The following is a 21,526-nucleotide window of genomic DNA, read 5'->3' as shown; positions in this document are numbered from 1 at the left end:
TGACACCAAAAAAACGTTTTGCTTTCAGGAAATGTGAACAATTTATTGTGTTCAAACAAGCGTTAATGTAGTTTTCAAATGGCCTGCTGGAAAAAAATAAAGTTTTAAATGGATATGTACAATCCAATTCTGAACACCACAGAGCCTTGTTGGCTTTTAAGTCTGTACATACATTGCATAGCAATAGTACCTTGGATGGTATTTTGTTTAATTCTTGGGAATACGGCTCAAAAGAATGATTATGGTTAAGAAATGAGACATTAAGTGAAATGTGTGTTTGGAGTGCGTTGCATTGGCCAGAACATCCCAGATGCATCCAAACTGTCTGTTATCTGATGAGTGGCGTTGAACTGTTGTATCCTGAACCCAAGAGGGAAGGTTCTAGACTCCTAACTCGAGATCCTCCAGTTCTTTCAACAACTGCGGCTCCTTCTCCATCTTGTCAAGCTTGTGGATGAAGAAATAAAAAACAAAAATTAATGTTTGATGTCTCACAGAAGACATTGAATTGAGCCTTTCATAGACGCTCAATTCACAAAACCCAGATACTGTCATCAGGTTTCACTAGCTTCACTTTTAAATTTCTCACTAAATCATCATCAAGCGATATATAAATAAAAGTTACTATTATAATTATTGGGGGGGGGATGGGTATAGCTCAGTGGTAAAGTATTTGACTGTAGATAAAGCGACGTGCAATGGGAATTGATCTACAGTCTAATACTTTACCACTGAGCTAAAAAATAAAAGCAATGTGTATATATTTATTATCATTTATCATTAAATCATGTACCACTAATATCATGCATCAGTAAACCTTCCTACCTGATTTTTCTGCATGGGTTTCCCAGATGACTGCTGTTCTTTCAGTTCATCTATAGCTTTCAGTTTCTGAAATAAAAACAAACCAACATAACGTCACTCCCAAGCCTTTCCTAGCGCTCATCCAGCACACAGCAGCACACAGCAGCACACAGCAGCACACAGCAGCACACAGCAGGACACAGCAGGACACAGCAGCACACAGCAGCACACAGCAGCACACAGCAGCACACAGCAGCACACAGCAGGACACAGCAGCACACAGCAGCACACAGCAGCACACAGCAGCACACAGCAGCACACAGCAGCACAGAGCAGCACGACACAGCAGCACACAGCAGCACACAGCAGCACACAGCAGCACACAGCAGCACACAGCAGCACACAGCAGCACACAGCAGCACACAGCAGCACACAGCAGGACACAGCAGGACACAGCAGGACACAGCAGGACACAGCAGCACACAGCAGCACACAGCAGCACACGCACAGTCCTGGGATATAAAGCATGCTGGTAAATGTGTTCAGACTGAACCTGATGTAAGCACAACTGACTGGGTGGGACCAGGGAAGTCAGTGCAAAAACATCAGGGGAAATGATTTATAATCACGGGTAATCCTCACAGCTCAGTGTCCAAAGATCAACATACTTGAACTTGGACACAGCGAAAAGCCATGAGAGATCATAGGTCTGGAAGGGCCTTTTCTCTCTCACACAGCACAAAGGTGTATAGCCAGCCCTGTGAAGTCAAACAGGCCAACATCTCATTCTCCCCCACTCACCTTCTTTAGGTTTTTGATCTTCTTGTCCAGCTCGGGGTCACCAGAGGTGGCCTGGGTGCTGCTGGCCGGGCAGGGCTCAGACTTGGGCTCAGACTTGGGCTCAGACTGGGCTTCTGGGACCTCTGGCTTGGTTTCCTGGAGGCACAGAACACTAGAGTTTAACTGCCCATCCTGTTCAGTTGACATACCTTCCTAACTGTTCGTTTTAATTTTCATTTGGCTTCCACTCTCCCCCTCCCCTCCCTTCCCCCCCCCCCTCCCCTCCCCTCCCATCACCCCTCCCCTCCCTCCCTCCCCTCCCTTCCCTCCCCTCCCCTCCCCTCCCCTCCCCTCCCCTCCCCTCCCTTCCCTCCCTCCCTCCCTCCCTCCCTCCCTTCCTCCCTCCCCCCCTCCCTTCCTTCCTCCCTCCCTCCCCTCACCTGTTTGGCTGCCTTCTTGGCCTCTCGTTTCTTCTCTTCTGGTTCTTCAGAGCTGTCTTGGAGAGAGGCTTGTCTCCCGTGGCTCCGGGCCTCATGTCCTGTGGAGGCTCCTCCTCATGCTGTCAGAGATAACGGCAGGATAACCAGTTATCATGCTGTCAGAGACAACCTCAGTATGAACCAGTTATCATGCTGTCAGAGATAACGGCAGGATAACCAGTTATCATGCTGTCAGAGATAACGGCAGGATAACCAGTTATCATGCTGTCAGAGATAACGGCAGGATAACCAGTTATCATGCTGTCAGAGGCAACCTCAGTGTGAACCAGTTATCATGCTGTCAGAGACAACTTCAGTATGAAACAGTTATGCTGTTTGAGATAACAGACAGACAGGTACACCGACAGACAGACAGACTGTAGACAGACAGGTAGACAGACAGACTGTAGACAGACAGTCTCGGCAGGTGACGCACCAGTTTGGAGCTGGCGGTGACAGGCTTGTTCCGCAGCGCTGGCGGCCGGTACGCCTGGGCCGGCTTGGTTTCCGTGGTTCCCAGCTCGCTGGGTGCCGCCTGGTACTTCACCGGCCTCTCGGGGAACGCCCCCTCAGGGAACGGTTGCCATAGCACCTGCCAGAGCTCTGCCCCTGGGGGCGTGTCCTGCTTGTAGAGCACGGCACCAGTGTAGTGCCAGATCTTGTAGCCGTTGCTGACCCGCAGCCTGGGGGAGCAGGTCGCCGTGACGACGTGCTCGCCGTCGGGGCACCAGGAGAAGTGGGTGGAGTTCGCCGCCTGTGGTTTGCACACCTGCTTGTACTTCTTGACGTCCCACACTTCCATCTGGCCCTGGAGGTTCCCGAAGCCGGCCAGCACCAGGATGTGGCCCTGGGGGCTGTAGAAGACTGCGTTCCTGGGACCCGTCCCAAAGTCGAACACCGGGTCGCACTTCTGGTTGAAGACGGTGGCCTTGGCGGGCATGAAGCCGTACACCACGCAGAACTCGGAGGAGGAGGGGCTCCACGCCACGTCGTAGATGGGCCCGTTCTTAGCTGGGTGACACACGCACATATTAGCTTCTTCCTGCGGACGTGTTTACCTGAAACAACTGGGGGGGAGATACTGGGAGGGGAGGGTCTGGGATGGTGGGGGAGGGTCTGGGATGGTGGGGGGGAGGGTCTGGGATGGTGGGGGGGAGGGTCTGGGGGAGGGTCTGGGATGGTGGGGGGGAGGGTCTGGGGGAGGGTCTGGGATGGTGGGGGGGAGGGTCTGGGATGGTGGGGGGGAGGGTCTGGGATGGTGGGGGGGAGGGTCTGGGATGGTGGGGGGGAGGGTCTGGGGGAGGGTCTGGGATGGTGGGGGGGAGGGTCTGGGGGAGGGTCTGGGATGGTGGGGGGGAGGGTCTGGGGGAGGGTCTGGGATGGTGGGGGGGAGGGTCTGGGATGGTGGGGGGGAGGGTCTGGGATGGTGGGGGGGAGGGTCTGGGATGGTGGGGGAGGGTCTGGGATGGTGGGGGGGGAGGGTCTGGGATGGTGGGGGGGAGGGTCTGGGATGGTGGGGGAGGGTCTGGGGGAGGGTCTGGGATGGTGGGGGGGAGGGTCTGGGATGGTGGGGGAGGGTCTGGGGGAGGGTCTGGGATGGTGGGGGGGAGGGTCTGGGATGGTGGGGGGGAGGGTCTGGGATGGTGGGGGGGAGGGTCTGGGATGGTGGGGGGGAGGGTCTGGGGGAGGGTCTGGGATGGTGGGGGGGAGGGTCTGGGATGGTGGGGGGGAGGGTCTGGGATGGTGGGGGAGGGTCTGGGGGAGGATCTGGGATGGTGGGGGAGGGTCTGGGGGAGGGTCTGGGATGGTGGGGGAGGGTGGGGGGGAGGGTCTGGGATGGTGGGGGAGGGTGGGGGGGAGGGTCTGGGATGGTGGGGGAGGGTCTGGGATGGTGGGGGAGGGTCTGGGGGAGGGTCTGGGATGGTGGGGGAGGGTGGGGGGGAGGGTCTGGGATGGTGGAGGAGGGTGGGGGGGAGGGTCTGGGATGGTGGGGGAGGGTGGGGGGAGGGACTCACGCAGCTGCACCGCGGCGGTCTCTCCGTTCATAGCCAGGTAGTGCAGCGTCTGCTCCCCGTAGTACGACGCCCCGGTCTTATCCACCTCCGTGCTGGCTGTGACCAGCACCGCCGTGGCTGGGGACACACACAGGGTCAGAACCACACACACTGCTACACACTGCTACACACTGCTACACACTGCTACACCCTCCGTGGACGGGTGAATCTGCTGATGGATGAATTTGTTGATTGAATGGATTAATTTGTCATGTTGTTTGGATGAGCGATTCACGAGAATTAAATATAAACGTGTGTGTCGCCATGTTGAACGATGGAAACACAGATCTCACCATAAATAAATAAAAGCTGGTTTGCCATCAACGAGCGCTGCAGTGGTTTGTTGAAGAAATTAATGAATATATTAAATAAACAAATCTTTTTCATGGATGAATTCTAATTCTGACCAACCTTTTTTGTTCCACAGCATAGCAACTCTGTCTGATTTGAAGAAGCTCTTGTTGGCGAGTGCCGAGTTGGGGCCTCCGAAGTTGGGGTACTGGTAAAGCCGAACGAAAGAGGGTGCTCCTTTGCTGCCAGGAACGTAGACAGCCACCTGCCACACGGGGAAACACATCTAGATACACCCTGTCTCTCTCAGACACACCTCACACACACCTCACACACGCCTCACACACACACCTCACACACACACCTCACACACCTCACACACACACCTCACACACCTCACACACACACGCCTCACACACACACACCTCACACACACACCTCACACACACACCTCACACACCTCACACGCCTCACACACCTCACACGCCTCACACACCTCACACGCCTCACACACACACGCCTCACACACACGCCTCACACACACACCTCACACACACCTCACACACGCCTCACACACGCCTCACACACGCCTCACACACGCCTCACACACACACCTCACACACACGCCTCACACACACACGCCTCACACACACACGCCTCACACACACACGCCTCACACACACACCTCACACACACCTCACACACACCTCACACACGCCTCACACACACGCCTCACACACACACCTCACACACACACACCTCACACACACACCTCACACACACGCCTCACACGCACACACACCTCACACACACACGCCTCACACACACACGCCTCACACACACACACGCCTCACACACACACACGCCTCACACACACACGCCTCACACACACACACGCCTCACACACACACGCCTCACACACACACGCCTCACACACACAAGCCTCACACACACACGCCTCACACACACACACAGTGTGAGATACAGTGGTACCTTGCAGGGCTGGGCTCCTGGAGACAACTCAAACTCTGATACTTTCTGCAAGTGAAGTTTATTGGCGATAGTTCCTACAGAAACACAAAGTCATTATTATATTTTTGTCGTGGTTAAGTTTCCACCATGATGGTACTACTACTCCAAATACTAAGATACTCTGCAAATACAGTACTCCAGAGGATGTGTATAAATATTGTGTTAGGATGCCACTCAGGAGAAACCGTACGGCAAGATATTTACCAAAGTCATTGTTTTCAAAGAAGTGCAGTTCGTTGTTGACACTCCTGACAGCTATTTTCTCATCATCTGTCCAGCTGGGACACCTGGGGTTCAAAACAAAATCCATGCGATGGAATTCAAAACACAAGCGATGACATAGTAAACTGTATTTTCACACAGATTGTTCCTAACAGTAATAACCACGGCAACAGGAATGACGGTTTGATCTCCAGTTGTTTCCAAGATACGAGACAGAGAACTTGGAAGAGAACTCACCAACCCTGCACCTTCTTCTGATAGAAGGCTTTGAGACAGGCTCCATTCTGCAGATCCCACAACTGCAAGTTAGCATCTCCTTGAGGGTTGTCCTGGGTTTCTAGAACCACAACATGAGACTCAAACCTGTGCATCAGAATGTTTAATACTGTTTATTCACATAATCTAAGATGCACAACTTCCAGTTGCAAAGCTAGCTATCTGCTGTTCTATGCACACTAGCATAGCTTCCTTGATTAACGACAGTGTGTCATATGTAAGGACACTGCACATAACCATTCAATCCCAGATGCCATACAAGGCATCACTAGACTTACTGCTGTACGGTTGCCAGGTGGCCAGTACAGAGTTGAGAGGAGAGAACTCCAACATGGAGGTCTTGGGGAGATCAAACGACCGGACTGGCGAGACATCAGAAGTCTTCACCACGCTCACCCTGGGAGACAACGAGTTGTGAATGGTACAGATCTAAACGTAATCAACTTTAATTACCGCATACATTTGTTATATGGTTTAAATTAGGTTTCCACCTTGTAGTATTGTAACAAATGTACTTACTTTTCGCCATTGCACCATGCAAACAATGTCCCATCTTTGCTGAAATCCTGATATTTACCTTGCCGGGTGTCCCTGATAATTGAAGGTGTGCAAAAATATAAACTTTTACTAAAATGTATAATGTCGGTTTGTAATTCAATTAATAAGGACGTAAATTGAATAGGGGATTAAAGAACGTATTGTTACCTTTCAAAACTAGCGTTTTCCTCACAGGCTGGCGGTCCGCGGAGCAGTGACGTCCCGTCCGATCCCCGGACTAAAATCACAACAGCAAGCTTTTACATGCAATAGTTCCAGGACCTTGTCCCATATCAAGATGTAGACAGCCATTCAAAAGCACGGGTACAACTCGGCACTCCTAACTTGAACTACAGATTAGCCTACAATCACTGAGTTGTGCCGTTTATCAACAACCAATTAGCCACGTAGTAGTGGCTATAGATAAGACCATCTATTCCAAGTTAGTTGACACCCTTTAAATATCATATACTTCAGGTTGAATCATAGATACCGGTAGTTACGTGTAAACTAGCTGGCTTTAACTATCATACTCATAGCTGACAGGCTAAAGAGCTAGCTACTGACTGCAGAGCATAAGGTTGCATCCACTAATTACTCAACAACGTTGATCTTTAGATTTTGTGACATTCGTAGAATGTGTTTTGTGCGCTAAAACAAGGTTCACATTTGAACAAGTTCGTAAACATGAAACGCAGTGAGTTGACGGCACTATGAAATATCCCACCTGCTAAAAGTGGAGTGGGGGGCGCCATGATGTACCGGAAAAGGAATCCGCTGAAGGAAATGCGGAAAATCTCTCAGAAGAAGGGGCGTGTGATGTCTGTCATCATCGTGAACAAGTAAAGAATAACTATTTATTAAGTTAACATTTATTTGGAATGTTGTTATTATTCCACACACTCTTTTAATCTGTTGTGGAAATTTGTTTATGCTCTGAAAAAGCGGAAGTGTGCTCTTATCTTTGACTAGAGCCATACAAGCACAAAAAAACTATTTCCTCCCGTCGAGTCACCACAAGGATGACAGTACTCTACACATTAAACACAACTGAACTGTGTCAATCATTTAGAATATTTTATTTGTATTTACTTTATTAACTTAAGTTCTTTGTAATGGATTGGAATCATTAATGAAGAAAGTTTGATGATGGTCCCATACGAAGTTCAGTTATGAAGGAATTTCAATCCAGTATGGGTTTGTGTCTCTGAGTGCCGGTGCACCGCCCTCTACTGGAGGTAATCACAACTGCACTGCCAGTGTCTTCAAAAAATAAATAATTTCATATCATTTTGGACGGCAGACAGTCATCTGACTAATAACGAACACAGTAGCAGCGCGTAGGAATGTGTCTGTTATGAAACTGGCCTCGTCCTTTAGCGGTGGAATGCCCTCCTATCTGGCAAATAATTGGATTTAGCCGTGATTACGAAATCACAGTAAAGTAGGCCTACACACGGCAACGTTCGTTACTCACACAAGGTCACTTTGTCCGTTTGAGTGAATATAGAAGAAATGGAAATATAAACGTGTGACCATGAATGTCGATTAGGCTACAGGACTGTTTTGTTTGTGATTTACACCCAAACTACCAAAAGACAAAAAAACAAAGTAGGCCTACACATTTACTCTTTATTTTTATTTTATTCATATATTGATCGTTTCTTCTTCAGTCTAAACAAAGATTCAACATTTCAATGACTATATCGTGAAAGACAAAATGAGAACAAATATACACTATATAAAAGACGATTTGACACGAAAACACCAATAATGAAAAAAGTAAAAACCACAAATAAAATGTACATTTAAGAGAAGAAAAAAAAAGTCAGTGAGAAGCAGTTGGTGTTTCAGCTGAAATCCCCAACCACTAACAGGTATATTTCCGACGCACGATCATGAAAAAAACCTCAATCCAAAAACCAACACTCAATCAATGCATCGATCAGTCTAGCAACAGTCGATCCATCCTGATGCCCGGGTTGGTGGACAGTCAAGTTACGTGACAGGAAAGCAAGGTGAGTGAATGGCATTGGACTGGAGGGAGACTTTAAGGTTTATGGCAGTGTAAAAAGTGCTGATTCATTATCATTCGAAGGGACTGAAACGTGTCAGCCCCACATTCATATTGCTGAAGTTCTGTACTGCGGTGTGGTTAAGACGCCGTGGTTGATCTCCACAGCCAGACAGACGAGCTGTAAAGGAAACCGTCCTTTCAGGATCGCACGTGCCGTTTGTCAACTGTGGTTGTTAAAAAAGCCCAGACCTGTTTCTCTGTTCCGTGTGTGTGTGTGTGTGGGTGTGTTCTTTTAACTGAGATCTGAACGCCCTGCACTGAACTTTTCTCTGAGTATGAAAAAATAACGTTATTGTTCCCATCCCATCGTCTCTCTCGTGTTCGAAAAAAGCGTTTGTTTGCTGATGCTTGGGAATACATTCTGTGAGACTTACAGGACTAGCATGTGGTTCACTGAGTCTATGGACCTGTCGTTCTGCTTTAGTCGATCAGACTTTACTGAGGTTATTAGAGTAGGAAGTGTAAGGTGCATGTGTGCCACTCGTTTCACACTTACAGTCTAACCATTCATCAAGGCTGCTTTGGGAAATATTATCGCTGTCTCTCAGTGTGTGTGTGTGTATTTGTATGTGTTTGTGTGAGGGTAGAGAAACAGGTCTTCAGGCAGTATTTCTGGAGTGTTAGCAGGGTGTGGAGGAGCCAGAGAGATGGAAGGTGAGGGAGGGAGGGTGGAAGGGAGGGAGGGTGGGTGGTTGTAACAGCAAAGGCCTTCATCCACATCTAATCATCTGAACACAGAGAGACTCTACAGGGTGCTGGCTGTCTTTGGAAGTGCTTCTGTGAGTTACGCTGAGCACAAACAGAAGAGACTAAATGCCAATCAGTATCTCTCTCTCTGACTCAAGCCCCTGAGCCCACAGTTACAAGAACGTAGAGCAGAATCTAAGACGCGAGCTCCCCAGGACCCTGGTCGACCTCCTGCTATGATTGTAGAAGCAGATTCAAGTTTCTAGTTTGAGGTGTGTGGGTGGGACCCTACAGGGGCCACTAAGCAGTACCTCTATATTACAGTGGTATTTACCATATCATTAAATATAAAGTTGTGCGTAATTACCAAATACTTAGTGGAGTGTTTATATTAAAAATGAATGAGATTTGATAAAATAATGAGATATTTATATCTATATCGATAAAGGTGGTTACCAAATTCCAGTTCTGTTAGACTGGGTATAATATATAAATATAAAAATACAGATTCTTACCAGGTTACATTATATTCAAATGCTAGGTAAATACCCTCCGATATGGTACAGTGACTCAATAAATGCCCCTATATTAGATTAAAAGTTCCTCTAATTAAAAAGCACCTTGTTTGTTGATAAAACGTCACAGTACACAAAGACACATTCTTGCACTGTTTGTGTGTGCGTACAGGATCTCGGTGAGCGAGAGAGAGAGAGGTGGGGGGGCAGGGGGGGGGGGGAGAAACAAAGATGTGCTCAGCCCCTCACAGAAGCACCTGTTGCTGAAGAGAATCCAGGCTAAAATGGATCTCAGTTTCAGGAAGAGAGTCTCTCTTCAAAACACATCATGCTTTACACCGTCTCCTGGCCATCGAGCTACTCAAATCATCATTTAACCTGACAAACTGTTCTCATTACACTAAACAACATTTGCCACTGGATCATTACACAATTGTAATCGATATTGCAAGTAAATACAGTTGTAAACAAAAAAAAAGAAAGAAAAAAAGATTACTTTTAAGGAGGCTACCTGATGCAATATAATCCGTTAATCTGAAGACATTTATAAAACAAACACTCTGTCGAGACAGACTGCCATGACAAGTCTGTGTGTGTGTGTTTACAGTATGTGTGTTTACAAACTGTGTGTGTGTTTATAGTGTGTGTGTTTACAAACTGTGTGTGTGCATGCGTGTGTTTACAGAATGTGTGTGCAGAATGTGTTGACAGTATATGTGTGTCCATGTGTGTACAGTACGTGTGTGTGTGTGTGGTTATACAGTAACATGCATTGCTGCTTAATCACCCTGCCTAGCAGTGCACTGTGTCATCTCACTGTGGCACATTATTGCTGGTAACAACAGCACATCTCCCCATGCGTGTGGAGCCTCGACACTGAGGTACCGAGTCCTGGAGAAGCTGCAGCATGCAGGCCTCGAGGGTCAACACAGGTTAACACAGCTGTCTGTCTGTCTGTCTGTCTGTCTGTCTGTCTCCACCACCCTGTCCAGCACAGGGAGGGTGTCTCCACCACATCACTGTGGCGTTCCTCCGTCCCCCCGAAGTCTCACGTTTTAGCATTGAAGCACCCCTGACTCCCAGAGGCGTCGATTGAAAGCAATTCACTCTCACTCACAGGACTGCCACCAATGGCGAGGGGGCAACTGTGAACTCAGAGATCTGATTGGAAGTCCATGGCACAAAGAGGGACTGACGCGAACCAATCAGGAGCTGAGGCGTCAAGATACAGAGACACATGAACCAATCAGAGAACCTCAACATTGTTGCTGTCATTAACACCTTGGAGAGCGACAGGAAAATTGTAATTGTGCTGGACTTGGCATCTCCACCAATGGCATTGTCTGGTTCTCTTCTTTTGTGGTGGACTAGCAGAGTTGGCAGATGACTAGAAAGAGTCATTGTTTACCACGAGAGTTTACCCTCTCTTTCTCTCTCCCTCTCTCCCTCTCTTTCTCTCTCCCTCTCTTTCTCTCTCCCTCTCTTTCCCTTTCTTTCTCTCTATATATATGAGTAGGTAGGATCCAAAACGGCTATTGTGATGTAACTGGTGTCTATCTGGCAGTTTTGACTGCCCGATAAAGATATTTTCAAGTTAAGTTTCTCTCTCTTTCCTCAGCTTCCAGGTGCAGTGTAGGGCGTGGCATGTAGAGCTTCCAGGTGCAGTGTAGGGCGTGGCATGTTTCTGGACGACGACACGGTCATGTTACAGGTGAGATCCACGCTGACAGTTGACCTTCAGATCCAGTGTCTCGTGTGTTGGTGTGTGTGGCAGGAGTTTCACAGTGTAGAAGGTTCCAGAGGGTGTGTGTGTGCAGTACGTGTCAGGGTGTGATACTGTCCCGGGTTCATTGATTGGCAGTGGACGTGTGTGTGTTTATGGGGAGAATGTACGGGTCCAGGAGTGTAAGAGAGCATTGTCTGAGTCAGTGTGTGTGTGTGAATGAGTGTGTGTGTGTGGACAGGGGGAATGTACGACCCCAGGAGTGTGAGAGAGTATCGTCTGAGTGCAAGTGCAGACGGACTGAGAGGCTGGAGGAGGGGAGGAATCAGCTACGCATCATCATCTAACCCCATTTCCTCTGTCCTCCTCTCCTCTTCTCTCTTCTCATCCTCTCTTCTTCTCCTCTCTTCCCTCTTTTCTCCTCCTCTCACCTCTTCCCCTTTCTCCTCCTCTCCTCCCCTCTCTTTTCTTCCTCTCTCTTCTTCCTCCCTCCTCCCGGTCTAGACGGAGGCCTCAGGTTTGCTGCCGGTGTTGATCTGGACGTAGATCTTGGGGTCCTCTTGGCGCTCGCGCTGCAGGCGCCGCAGGTGTCGGCTGTGACAGAGCAGGTAGAGAGGCAGGCAGAATCCCAGCATGCTTAGCCCCAACAGAGCCACGTTCACCTGCACGCACGGGACAGGAAGCAGGATATGACATCAGCCATCCGGGGAAACGGAGGAAGTGAGATCGTAAGTTAGGGAAGGAGAGTTGAGGTGTGAGGGTGAGGAGGGGTGAGGGAGGGTGAGGAGGAGTATGTGAGGGTGAGGAGGGGTGAGGGAGGGTGAGGAGGAGTATGTGAGGGTGAGGAGGGGTGAGGGAGGGTGAGGAGGAGTATGTGAGGGTGAGGAGGGAGGGTGAGGAGAGGTGTGTGAGGGAGTTCAGTCTCACCCATAGGGGGTCTCCCTCCAGGGGGCCCACCATGGCCATAAAGAGGGGCTGCTGCAGCAGAGCGAAGAGAGCGCTGATCAGGGACTGCATCCCTGTGAGACTGCCGAACTGAGACGAGGGGTACCTGAGACACACACAGCACGGTCAGGATACACACACACACACGTGTACACACACACACCCTGAGATACTTACACAGCGGCGTACAGGCCTCCGACAGCAGAGTGGATGAAGCCTCTTACGATGGTGTGCAGAACGAAAGACAGGATCTGAGAGCAGAGAAGGAGAATTCTGTTACTCCTGCTCTGCAACACTGTTCCTCCTCTTCTGTCTTGGATCAGCTGCTAAATACTGACTCAGACCACCACAATAAAGTTACAACATGCACTTATGATCCTTGTATATTACTTTCACACTGTGTGTGTCACTAGATACAAGCATCTGGTAAATGAATAACGTCAATAATGTCGGATGCGCTTCCACACCAGTTGATAAATGAGCAGCAGTTTTCTTTGTGTCCACCAGGTGTCAGTGTAGCGCTTCACAGTCCTCTCAGCTGCAGTATCTGCAGCCCTGCCTTTGGTTCTGCAAGGGTTCTAGTCAGAGGAACGCATGCAGAACGATGCCCTCCTGTGCTGGTAGAACCCCTGACAGAACTAGAAAATATCTGTCTAGAACATGAGTAGTTCTCTTCTCAGGGGAACGTGTTTGTCGATGAGACATGTCTTAAAATACTGATGATTGGACACAGGTCATATCACATGACTGACCGACTGACTTTGTACTAAATCAACGAATCCTTCCCTCCCTCCCTCCCTCCCTCCCTCCCTCCCTCCCTCCCTCTCTACCTGCAGAGGCAGGCTGGGAATGAGACAGGTGGCTCCGAAGCAGACCAGCAGCAGGTTGGTGAAGATGAAGGCTCTCGTGGCATTGGTGATCTTCTGGATGGTTCTGTCTCTCCTCTTGGGAGCTCCAGGCTCCCTGGCGACCGGAGGGAGGGAGGGGGGGGGGGACATGAGTTCAACAGGAAGTGACATACTAGACACGCTCATCAGAGTGTGTGAGTGTGTGTGAGACTCACTTTTTGAGATCCTTGCCATCTCCATCCTCACAGTCTTTGAGCTTCCAGTCCATGATGTAGCCAATCACAGGAGAGGTGATGAGGCAGAGCAACTGCAGAACACCAAAGATGGACGTGTACACGCTCACTAAGGGAGAGGAGGGGGAGGAGAGAGGGAGAGAGAGGGAGGAGGGGGGAGGAGAGAGGGAGAAAGTTAATCAGAAACGCTCAGTTATGATAACACTATTTAGAAGAAGGTTAACAGGCGGGGAGGAGAGGAGTTTCTGAAGTACTGAGTGAGTTAGGAAAATGTGATGCTTTTACAAGACAGCGTGAATCTATGCCAGAGACAGAGGTGGCTGGCGAAGGGAATCGATGAACTCTGAGCTCATCTAGCTCTGCTTGAACCCTTACCCACTTCCATCCTTTGCACTGCACAGGCAACAGGAAGCAGGAAACAGGAAGCAGGAAGCAGGAAGCAGGAGGAAACAGGAAGCAGGAAGCAGGAGGAAACAGGAAGCAGACAGAGTTAGACTGAAGCAACGCAGCGCCACTCACTCCCACATCAGGAAGAACCCCCACAAACACACAGACACACACACACAGACACAAACACACACACAAACACACACACACCTGTTGTGAGGTCGCCGTCTGTGAGAGCCTCCAGTATGTTGTTCATGGCCCCCATGTAGAAGATGAGGCGTAGCTGGGTGACACACATGGTGATGAGGCTGAGCATGAAGATAGGACTGAAGATGCTCTTCATGAACGACTGGGCTGGAGAGGGGGGAGGGGGGGAGAGGGTTAAACCACTAGAAGTGTCTCATAACTGGGGTTAAAACCATGTTACATGGCACACAGCAGGTACAGGGCCTCACGATCATGAAGCTGGAGGAAGCACCTGTAGAGACCAGCACACACCTGCCTTCACTACCAGGAGAGACCAGCACACACCTGCCCTCACTACCAGGAGAGACCAGCACACACCTGCCCTCACTACCAGGAGAGACCAGCACACACCTGCCCTCACTACCAGGAGAGACCAGCACAGCATCTAGCACCTCCAGCAGCTGCACAGTGAGTGAGTGAGTGTGTGCATGTGGCTGTTTATGTGTATGTTTCTTCATTTCAGTGTGTGGTCTGTGTGTGTGTGTCAGTGTGTGTTAGCTTGTGCGTGTGTCAGTTGTTTATGTGTGTCAGTGTGTGTGGAGCCAAGCCAACTGGGCCAAAGGGCCTCCCAGTAATAAACCTCCTGATTGGTAGAAGTCCAGCTGATGCCCCTACTTCCGTAACGACCTCCCGCTGCCTGCTGATTGGCTGCGGCGCGACCCCTGACCCCAGCACCCCCTTTCATCCCTCCTGATGACCCACACACCGCTGGCCTGCCGGGCAGGGATTTTTGGAACGCGGTCCGAACCGATTCCACGGTCGGCTTGCTCCCAACAAGCCCCTGTGGAGCGTCCTGACCCAGGTTCACAACCCTGAGAGGGTGAGGGGGTGGTTGGGGTGGAGAGGGGGTGTTTCAGGACAGTTGGGTGTCTCTGGGGATAATTGTATCGTACAGATCTGGGTTAGTACAGGCAAAGGGCACGGCACAGGGGGGTAGGGGGCTGGCAACTCTCCGAACGAGATGTTGGACTCGTTGACCTCTCAGCCAATGACAGCTCTCATCAGACAAGCTGGCGTCGAAGACCAAAACACTGTCTGTACTCTGCTGTACTAGTGTACCCTCCCTCACAATCAACATACAGTAGAGATTCTTCTACTCTTTCACTGTTTCAACACAGAGTACAGTAGACTACAGTAGAGTAGATACTTGGCTGAGCTACACTTCACACACTATCAACAGAGCAGGATGTAGACAGCTGTGTGTTTACATTTACATTTAGTCATTTAGCAGACGCTCTTATCCAGAGCGACTTTCAGTAAGTACAGGGACATTCCCCCCCGAGGCAAGTAGGGTGAAGTGCCTTGCCCAAGGCCACACCATCATTTTGCACGGCCGGGGAATCGAACCAGCAACCTTCTGATTACTAGCCCGATTCCCTCACCGCTCAGCCACCTGACCCCCTCCCTCGTGTTTACACTCACTCTCTTCCTCTGCCTTGCATTTGACCTCCAGGTCGACGGTGGAGAGGCACAGCTTGTTGCCCTCCTGCACAGCCAGCTCCCGCGGGTGCTGCTTCATGGAGTGTCCCACGCTCAGACGGCGTCCCACCGTCGTCACCTGACGGTAGAACTGCTTCCCTGTGATCTTGTGGTCGAAGCCCAGCCAGCTGAACTTGATCTTCACCCTGAGAGAGGGAGGGAGAGGGGGAAAGGCGAGGGTTGGGGAGGGGGGAGATAGAGGAGAGACGGAAGAGAAACAGAGAGGGAGAAAAGTAAGAATAACATCAACTAAATCCAGGTGAATCAGAACAAAGCCTCTGGATCTCTCGCTTTGCTACTACTTCCTGTCTGGAAGGACGGTGTGTGTGTGTGTCCTACGTGTGTGTGTGTGTGTCCTACGTGTTTGTGTGTGTGTGTCCTACGTGTAGTCCATGTCCTCGGGGCCGGGGAAGGGCTCCAGGGGCCAGTTGAAGAAGCAGTTGAGGAACACAAGGCCAGCACAGCCTGCCCACACCAGCAGGATGCTGATGAACGTGGCGCCCAGGTCATAGATCACCTGCAGGGACACCACAACGTTACTAACACACACGTAAGACACACACTGACACACACACACGTAAGACACACACAGACACACAGACACACATGTATGACACATAGACACACACACACAGCCTCACCTTGATCCCAGGGAAGGTGACGGCTGAAGAGGCGTAGGAGCCAATCATGAGAGCAATGAAGGTGGAGCGCAGGTCTCCAAACATGCTTGGCAGCTGAATGGGGGGGGGGGGGGGGGGGAGGGAGGGAGGGGGGGGAGAGGTGAGATGTTAGACTTATTAGGAAAGAGACTTCAGTGCACCACACTGTTTGTAAACAAATCTCAAACGTCAACAAACTGAAATGTTCTCTTTGTAACTTTGGGACAGTGAGCAATGTTAATACGCTGTCAGAGCTGTTGACAGTGTAACTAGGAGGGTCTCTAACACAACATGCACTCCTCCCTCCCTCCCACCCACCCTCACACTGCAGAGAGAGACAGAGGGAGATGGAGAGGGAGATAGAGAGAGAGAGAGAGAGGGAGATGGAGAGAGAGGGAGGGAGATGGAGAGAGAGAGAGGGAGATGGAGAGAGAGAGGGAGATGGAGAGAGAGAGAGATGGAGAGAGGGAGGGAGATGGAGAGAGAGAGAGGGAGATGGAGAGAGAGAGATGGAGAGAGAGGGAGGGAGATAGAGAGAGAGGGAGATGGAGAGAGAGAGATGGAGAGAGGGAGGGAGATGGAGAGAGAGAGGGAGGGAGATGGAGAGAGGGAGAGAGAGAGGGAGGGAGAGAGAGGGAAATGGAGAGAGGGAGAGAGAGAGGGAGGGAGAGAGAGAGAGGGAAATGGAGAGAGAGAGAGGGAGGGAGATGGAGAGAGAGAGGGAGGGAGAGAGAGGGAGATGGAGAGAGAGAGGGAGGGAGATGGAGAGAGAGAGAGGGAGGGAGATGGAGAGAGGGAGAGAGAGAGGGAGGGAGAGGAAGGGAGATGGAGAGAGAGGGAGGGAGGGAGATGGAGAGAGAGAGAGGGAGATGGAGGGAGATGGAGAGAGAGCGAGGGAGATGGAGAGTGAGGGAGATGGAGAGTGAGAGGGAGGGAGATGGAGAGGGAGAGAGAGGGAGGGAGATGGAGAGAGAGGGAGAGAGAGGGAGGGAGATGGAGAGAGAGGGAGGGAGATGGAGAGAGAGGGAGAGAGAGGGAGGGAGAGGGAGGGAGATGGAGAGAGAGGGAGAGAGAGGGAGAGGGAGGGAGATGGAGAGAGACAGAGAGAGAGGGAGGGAGATGGAGAGAGAGAGAGAGAGAGGGAGATGGAGAGAGAGGGAGAGGGAGGGATAGTAGATACATAGTGGGAGAAGGAAAGAGAGAAAGGAGAGAGAGAGAGGATCATGGGATGGGATATTTCTAATGCTAGCACACGACAGGAGAAGCCTCTGTTATGAGAGTGGGGGGAGAGGGGGAAGATACCAGAGAAGGGAGGGAGGGAAACAAAGAACTTTTCTACTATGCTAACATGGATCATAGACTCAACAGTTCTACTAAACCTTCTCTCTCTCACCCTGAGTCTATCCATCCAACCCTCTATCTATCCATCCATCCCTCTATCCATCCATCCATCCCTCTATCCATCCAACCCTCTATCTATCCATCCATCCCTCTATCCATCCCTCTAGTCATCCTGTTCCCAGGTCACACTCCAAGTAACCAGCAGACCTGTAGACCTGGTATAGTAACCAGGAGGACAACTTGGTTTGAGTGTGAGTGTGGTGTAAGTGTGTGTGTATGTGTGAGGGAGGGGGTTGTGTTTGTGTGAGTGTGTTTGACGGGTGTGTATGTGTGTGTCTGTGCATGTGTGTGTTTGTTGAAACCCGGCCATGCCAACTCATAGGGAATGTCTCCTGACATGCTTGTTTTCTAGGGAAGTTGTTTCCACATCTCAACTTCCTGTCTTAACATCTCAACTTCCTCTTTCGTATCGTAGACAGAAGCTCAGCACCTGACCTCTATGACATCACTGTGACCTCTAGAGGTCACCCTTCACAACAACTTCTTATACTGTTGTAGGGGTGAAGGGTGACCTATGATATATAGATTTATACAAATATAGATAAATATTTATTTGTAGATGGTATAGGTAGATAAATATTTACCTGGGGTAAAGGAATTAACAGGAACACGTTAAAAAGGTAACATAACATTTACATTTTACATTTAGCAGACGCTCTTATCTAGAGCGATACCATTTGAAAAGGTAAACCAGTATTTCAAAGCTGCATTGAATAGACTTGTTCTTGCTGGAAGCTTTACCGCATGACACAAGTCAGGTCACAACAGCATTCCTCGATGTGAACGGTTAGATTCAGTAACGTGCTGAACTCGCAGTTCCAAAAGCACATTTCACAAACCACACAGGTTCACATCCTGTTTTGAAACAAACCCTCTTCAGCCGAGAGAGAGAGAGAGAGAGAGAGAGAGAGAGACATAGACGAGACAAGAGAGATCAAAAGAGAGAATGAGTGAGAGATGAAGAGATAGAAAGAGAGAGAAACTGAGAGACACTATAGATAATATATTCATTATCTGCTAAAATGATAATTTCAATGTTATAGTGGAGAATCAACGCTCCTTGAATCCCCCACAGAGAAGGTTCCTGTCAGCCGTCACCAGAGACCAGTGTAACGTCTGCCAGCGTTAATGACCAGGTGTCAGCTCACCTGGGAACAGGTAGCTACCTGCCTGATCTCAATCACATGCTTCCATATCCTGTATCATGCCATCTACTTCTTTAACAAATGCTGCTCTCCAAAACAACAAACTGATGGTGGTAGTATGTTCAGGGAGATTTTTTCTTATATAGTGTGTGTTCAGAGAGAGTTGTATAGATGTAGGATATAGATGTTATATAGTGTGTGTTCAGAGAGAGTTGTATAGATGTAGGATATAGATGTTATATAGTGCGTGTTCAGAGAGATGAGTGAGCCTGAGGAGAAGTGAGGGCCCAGACTCTGCTGTTTCCAGGCAGACAGACAGAGTGGGTACAGATGGCCTAGTGTGTGTGTCTGTTTGAGTGTGTGTGGGTGTGTGTTTGTTTGAGTGTGTGTGTTTGAGTGTTTTTGTGTTTTAGTTACAGAATGACGCTCTATTTCTGGACCTGAGTCATCACAGACATAACTGAGAGATGAGGGTCTACAGGCTGAGGGTCAGTCTGAGAGATGAGGGCTGTTCTCTGTGACACTGGAAAGATGCTCTCTGCGCTGAGACGGGGGTGACGGCTATAGAAGGAGGATGGACAGAAGAGAAGGAATAAAAGACAAGGAGAGAAAGTCGACTGAGTAGGAAGAGGAGAGAAATTAACAGAGGAAGAGGGAGATGAAAAATGAAATGAAAATGCCGGTAGAAGAGAACCAAGGCGGTCTGGACCGGTCCTGACTGGAGTCAACGCTGTCATCACCGCCGGTCAGCGGAGACAAGAGTAACCGTGACAACCATCCTCTGACAAAATACAGACAGCATACTTACGTATCTGTGATCTCTTCTCTCTCTCTCTCTCTTCTCTCTCTCTCTTCTCTCTGTCCTTTCATGTCTCTCTCTTCTTGATTCTCTCTCTTTCATCTCTTAACTGACCCACACATAGATAACAGCCAAACCAGACTCCCCAAACATACCCCTCGGTCCACAGACAGAGAGAGACATAGAGAGAGACCAGTAAAGAAAAATGTACAGCTGCACGTGCCAGGGTGAAAGAGAACAGAGGGAGGGGCTTGGTGTGTGTGTACAGGGTGGGGTCACAGTGAGAAAAAACGTTTGAGGAAGGTGAAATGGCTCACTTGGGGAGAGACCTAGGTCAATACTCTAAGAGAGAAGAAGAGAGAGATAGACAGAGAGAGACAGAGAGGGAAAGGGAGGGGGAGGTGTAGCAGCAGTCAGGACTGTTGAGAACATGCTGTTCCCTCAGCTTCAGGTTGTTCACTGCAGCTGGGCCAGAGAGTGCTGAGTGTGCAACCAGAGAGAGAGAGAAAGAGAGAGAGAGAGAGAGAGAGAGAGAGAGGGAGAGGGAGAGGGAGAGGGAGAGGGAGAGGAAGGGCGGGAGACACCTTGTTTGCCAAAACAGGAGGAGGGGGAGGAGAGGGGAGGGGAGGGGAGGGGAGGGGAGGAGAGGGGAGGGGAGGGGAGGAGGGGAGGAGAGAGGAGGGGAGGGAGGGGAGGGGGGAGGGGAGGGAGGAGGGGAGGGGGGAGGGGAGAGGGGAGAGGGGAGAGGGGAGGGGAGGGGAGGAGAGGGGAGGGGAGGAGGGGAGGAGAGGAGGGGAGGAGAGAGGAGGGGAGGGGAGGGGGGAGGGGAGGAGAGGAGAGGAGGGGAGAGGAGGAGGGGGGAGGGGAGTGGGGAGGGGAGGGGAGAGGAGGGGAGGGGAGGAGAGGGGTGAGGAGAGGAGGGGAGGGGAGGAGAGGGGAGAGGGGAGGGGAGGAGGGGGAGGGGAGGAGGGGGAGGAGAGGGGAGGGGAGGGGAGGGGAGGGGAGGAGAGGGGAGGGGAGGGGAGGGGGGGAGGAGAGGAGAGGAGAGGAGAGGGGAGGAAAGGGGAGGGGAGGGGAGGGGAGGGGAGGGGAGGGGAGGGGAGGGGAGGGGAGAGGAGGAGGGGAGGAGAGGAGAGGAGAGGAGGGGAGGAGAGGAGGGGAGAGGGGAGGGGAGGGGAGGGGAAGAGAGGAGAGGGGAGGGGAGGGGAGGGGAGGGGAGGGGAGAGGAGAGGAGAGGAGAGGGGAGGGAGAGGGGAGGGGAGGAGGGGAGGAGAGAGGGGAGGGAGGAGAGGGGAGGGGAGGAGAGGGGAGGGAGGGAGAGGAGAGGGGAGGGGAGAGGGGGAGGAGAGGGGAGGGAGAGGAGGAGGGGAGGGAGGGAGGAGAGGGAGGGGAGGGGGAGGGGAGGAGGGAGGAGAGGGAGGAGGGAGAGGGAGGGAGGGGAGGGAGGAGGGAGGAGGGGGAGGGAGGGGAGGGGAGGGGAGGAGGGGAGGAGAGGAGAGGAGAGGAGAGGAGGGGAGGGGAGGGGAGGAGGGGAGGAGGGGAGGAGAGGAGAGGAGAGGAGAGGAGAGGAGAGGGAGAGGAGAGGAGAGGAGAGGAGAGGGAGGAGAGGAGAGGGGAGGGGCCACACAGATGTTAAACAAACTGTTAGTCACAACTGCAGAGCAACAGCAGCAGTAACCCAAACTCACTGCAGTTAGGTCACTGGACCAAAACAGCTGTAGCAACACACACACACACACACAGGCTGTTGAGCTGGTTTATGCTTGTTCTGTCCTCTCCCCAACATGCCCCCGCCTTCTCCAGGATAGGTGCTCACTTGTCCGTGCAGAAACTGTGTGTGTCTGTGTGTCTGTGCACCAGTATGTGTGTGTGTGTGTGTGTATGCGTGCCAGTGTGTGTGTGCCAGC

At 50.9% G+C, this 21,526-nt stretch overlaps 2 protein-coding genes across 3 annotated transcripts in view; both read right to left on the bottom strand.

The window, feature by feature from the left end:
- Positions 1-16: 16 nt before the first annotated feature.
- On the bottom strand, positions 17-7,293 carry eif2a (eukaryotic translation initiation factor 2A). Its single transcript, XM_062472696.1, is given in 15 exon segments — positions 17-447; positions 826-891; positions 1,606-1,740; positions 2,025-2,060; positions 2,063-2,143; positions 2,500-3,074; positions 4,079-4,195; positions 4,529-4,673; positions 5,402-5,475; positions 5,645-5,727; positions 5,900-5,999; positions 6,217-6,335; positions 6,458-6,529; positions 6,644-6,713; positions 7,203-7,293. Coding segments are annotated over 15 exon segments (1,767 nt in total). The 5' UTR covers positions 7,231-7,293; the 3' UTR covers positions 17-381.
- An 813-nt stretch (positions 7,294-8,106) lies between these two features.
- Positions 8,107-21,526, bottom strand: part of LOC134028705 (large neutral amino acids transporter small subunit 4-like) — a 23,798-nt gene continuing 10,378 nt past the window's right edge. The window contains exons 6-14 of one of the 2 annotated variants that reach the window (XM_062472437.1): positions 16,257-16,349; positions 15,999-16,132; positions 15,559-15,761; positions 14,083-14,244; positions 13,486-13,612; positions 13,253-13,385; positions 12,600-12,673; positions 12,405-12,528; positions 8,107-12,139 (exon numbers count right to left, since the gene is read on the bottom strand). In XM_062472437.1, coding sequence (XP_062328421.1) covers positions 11,978-12,139; positions 12,405-12,528; positions 12,600-12,673; positions 13,253-13,385; positions 13,486-13,612; positions 14,083-14,244; positions 15,559-15,761; positions 15,999-16,132; positions 16,257-16,349 — 1,212 coding nt within the window. In that variant the 3' untranslated portion in view covers positions 8,107-11,977. The remainder of the gene's footprint in view (positions 12,140-12,404; positions 12,529-12,599; positions 12,674-13,252; positions 13,386-13,485; positions 13,613-14,082; positions 14,245-15,558; positions 15,762-15,998; positions 16,133-16,256; positions 16,350-21,526) is intronic. The other variant, XM_062472438.1, reaches the window with a different exon arrangement.

This window comes from Osmerus eperlanus, chromosome 11, assembly GCF_963692335.1.
Source record: "Osmerus eperlanus chromosome 11, fOsmEpe2.1, whole genome shotgun sequence".
Classification (NCBI taxonomy): Eukaryota; Metazoa; Chordata; class Actinopteri; order Osmeriformes; family Osmeridae; genus Osmerus; species Osmerus eperlanus.
This window is presented reverse-complemented; position numbering and strand designations above follow the sequence as displayed.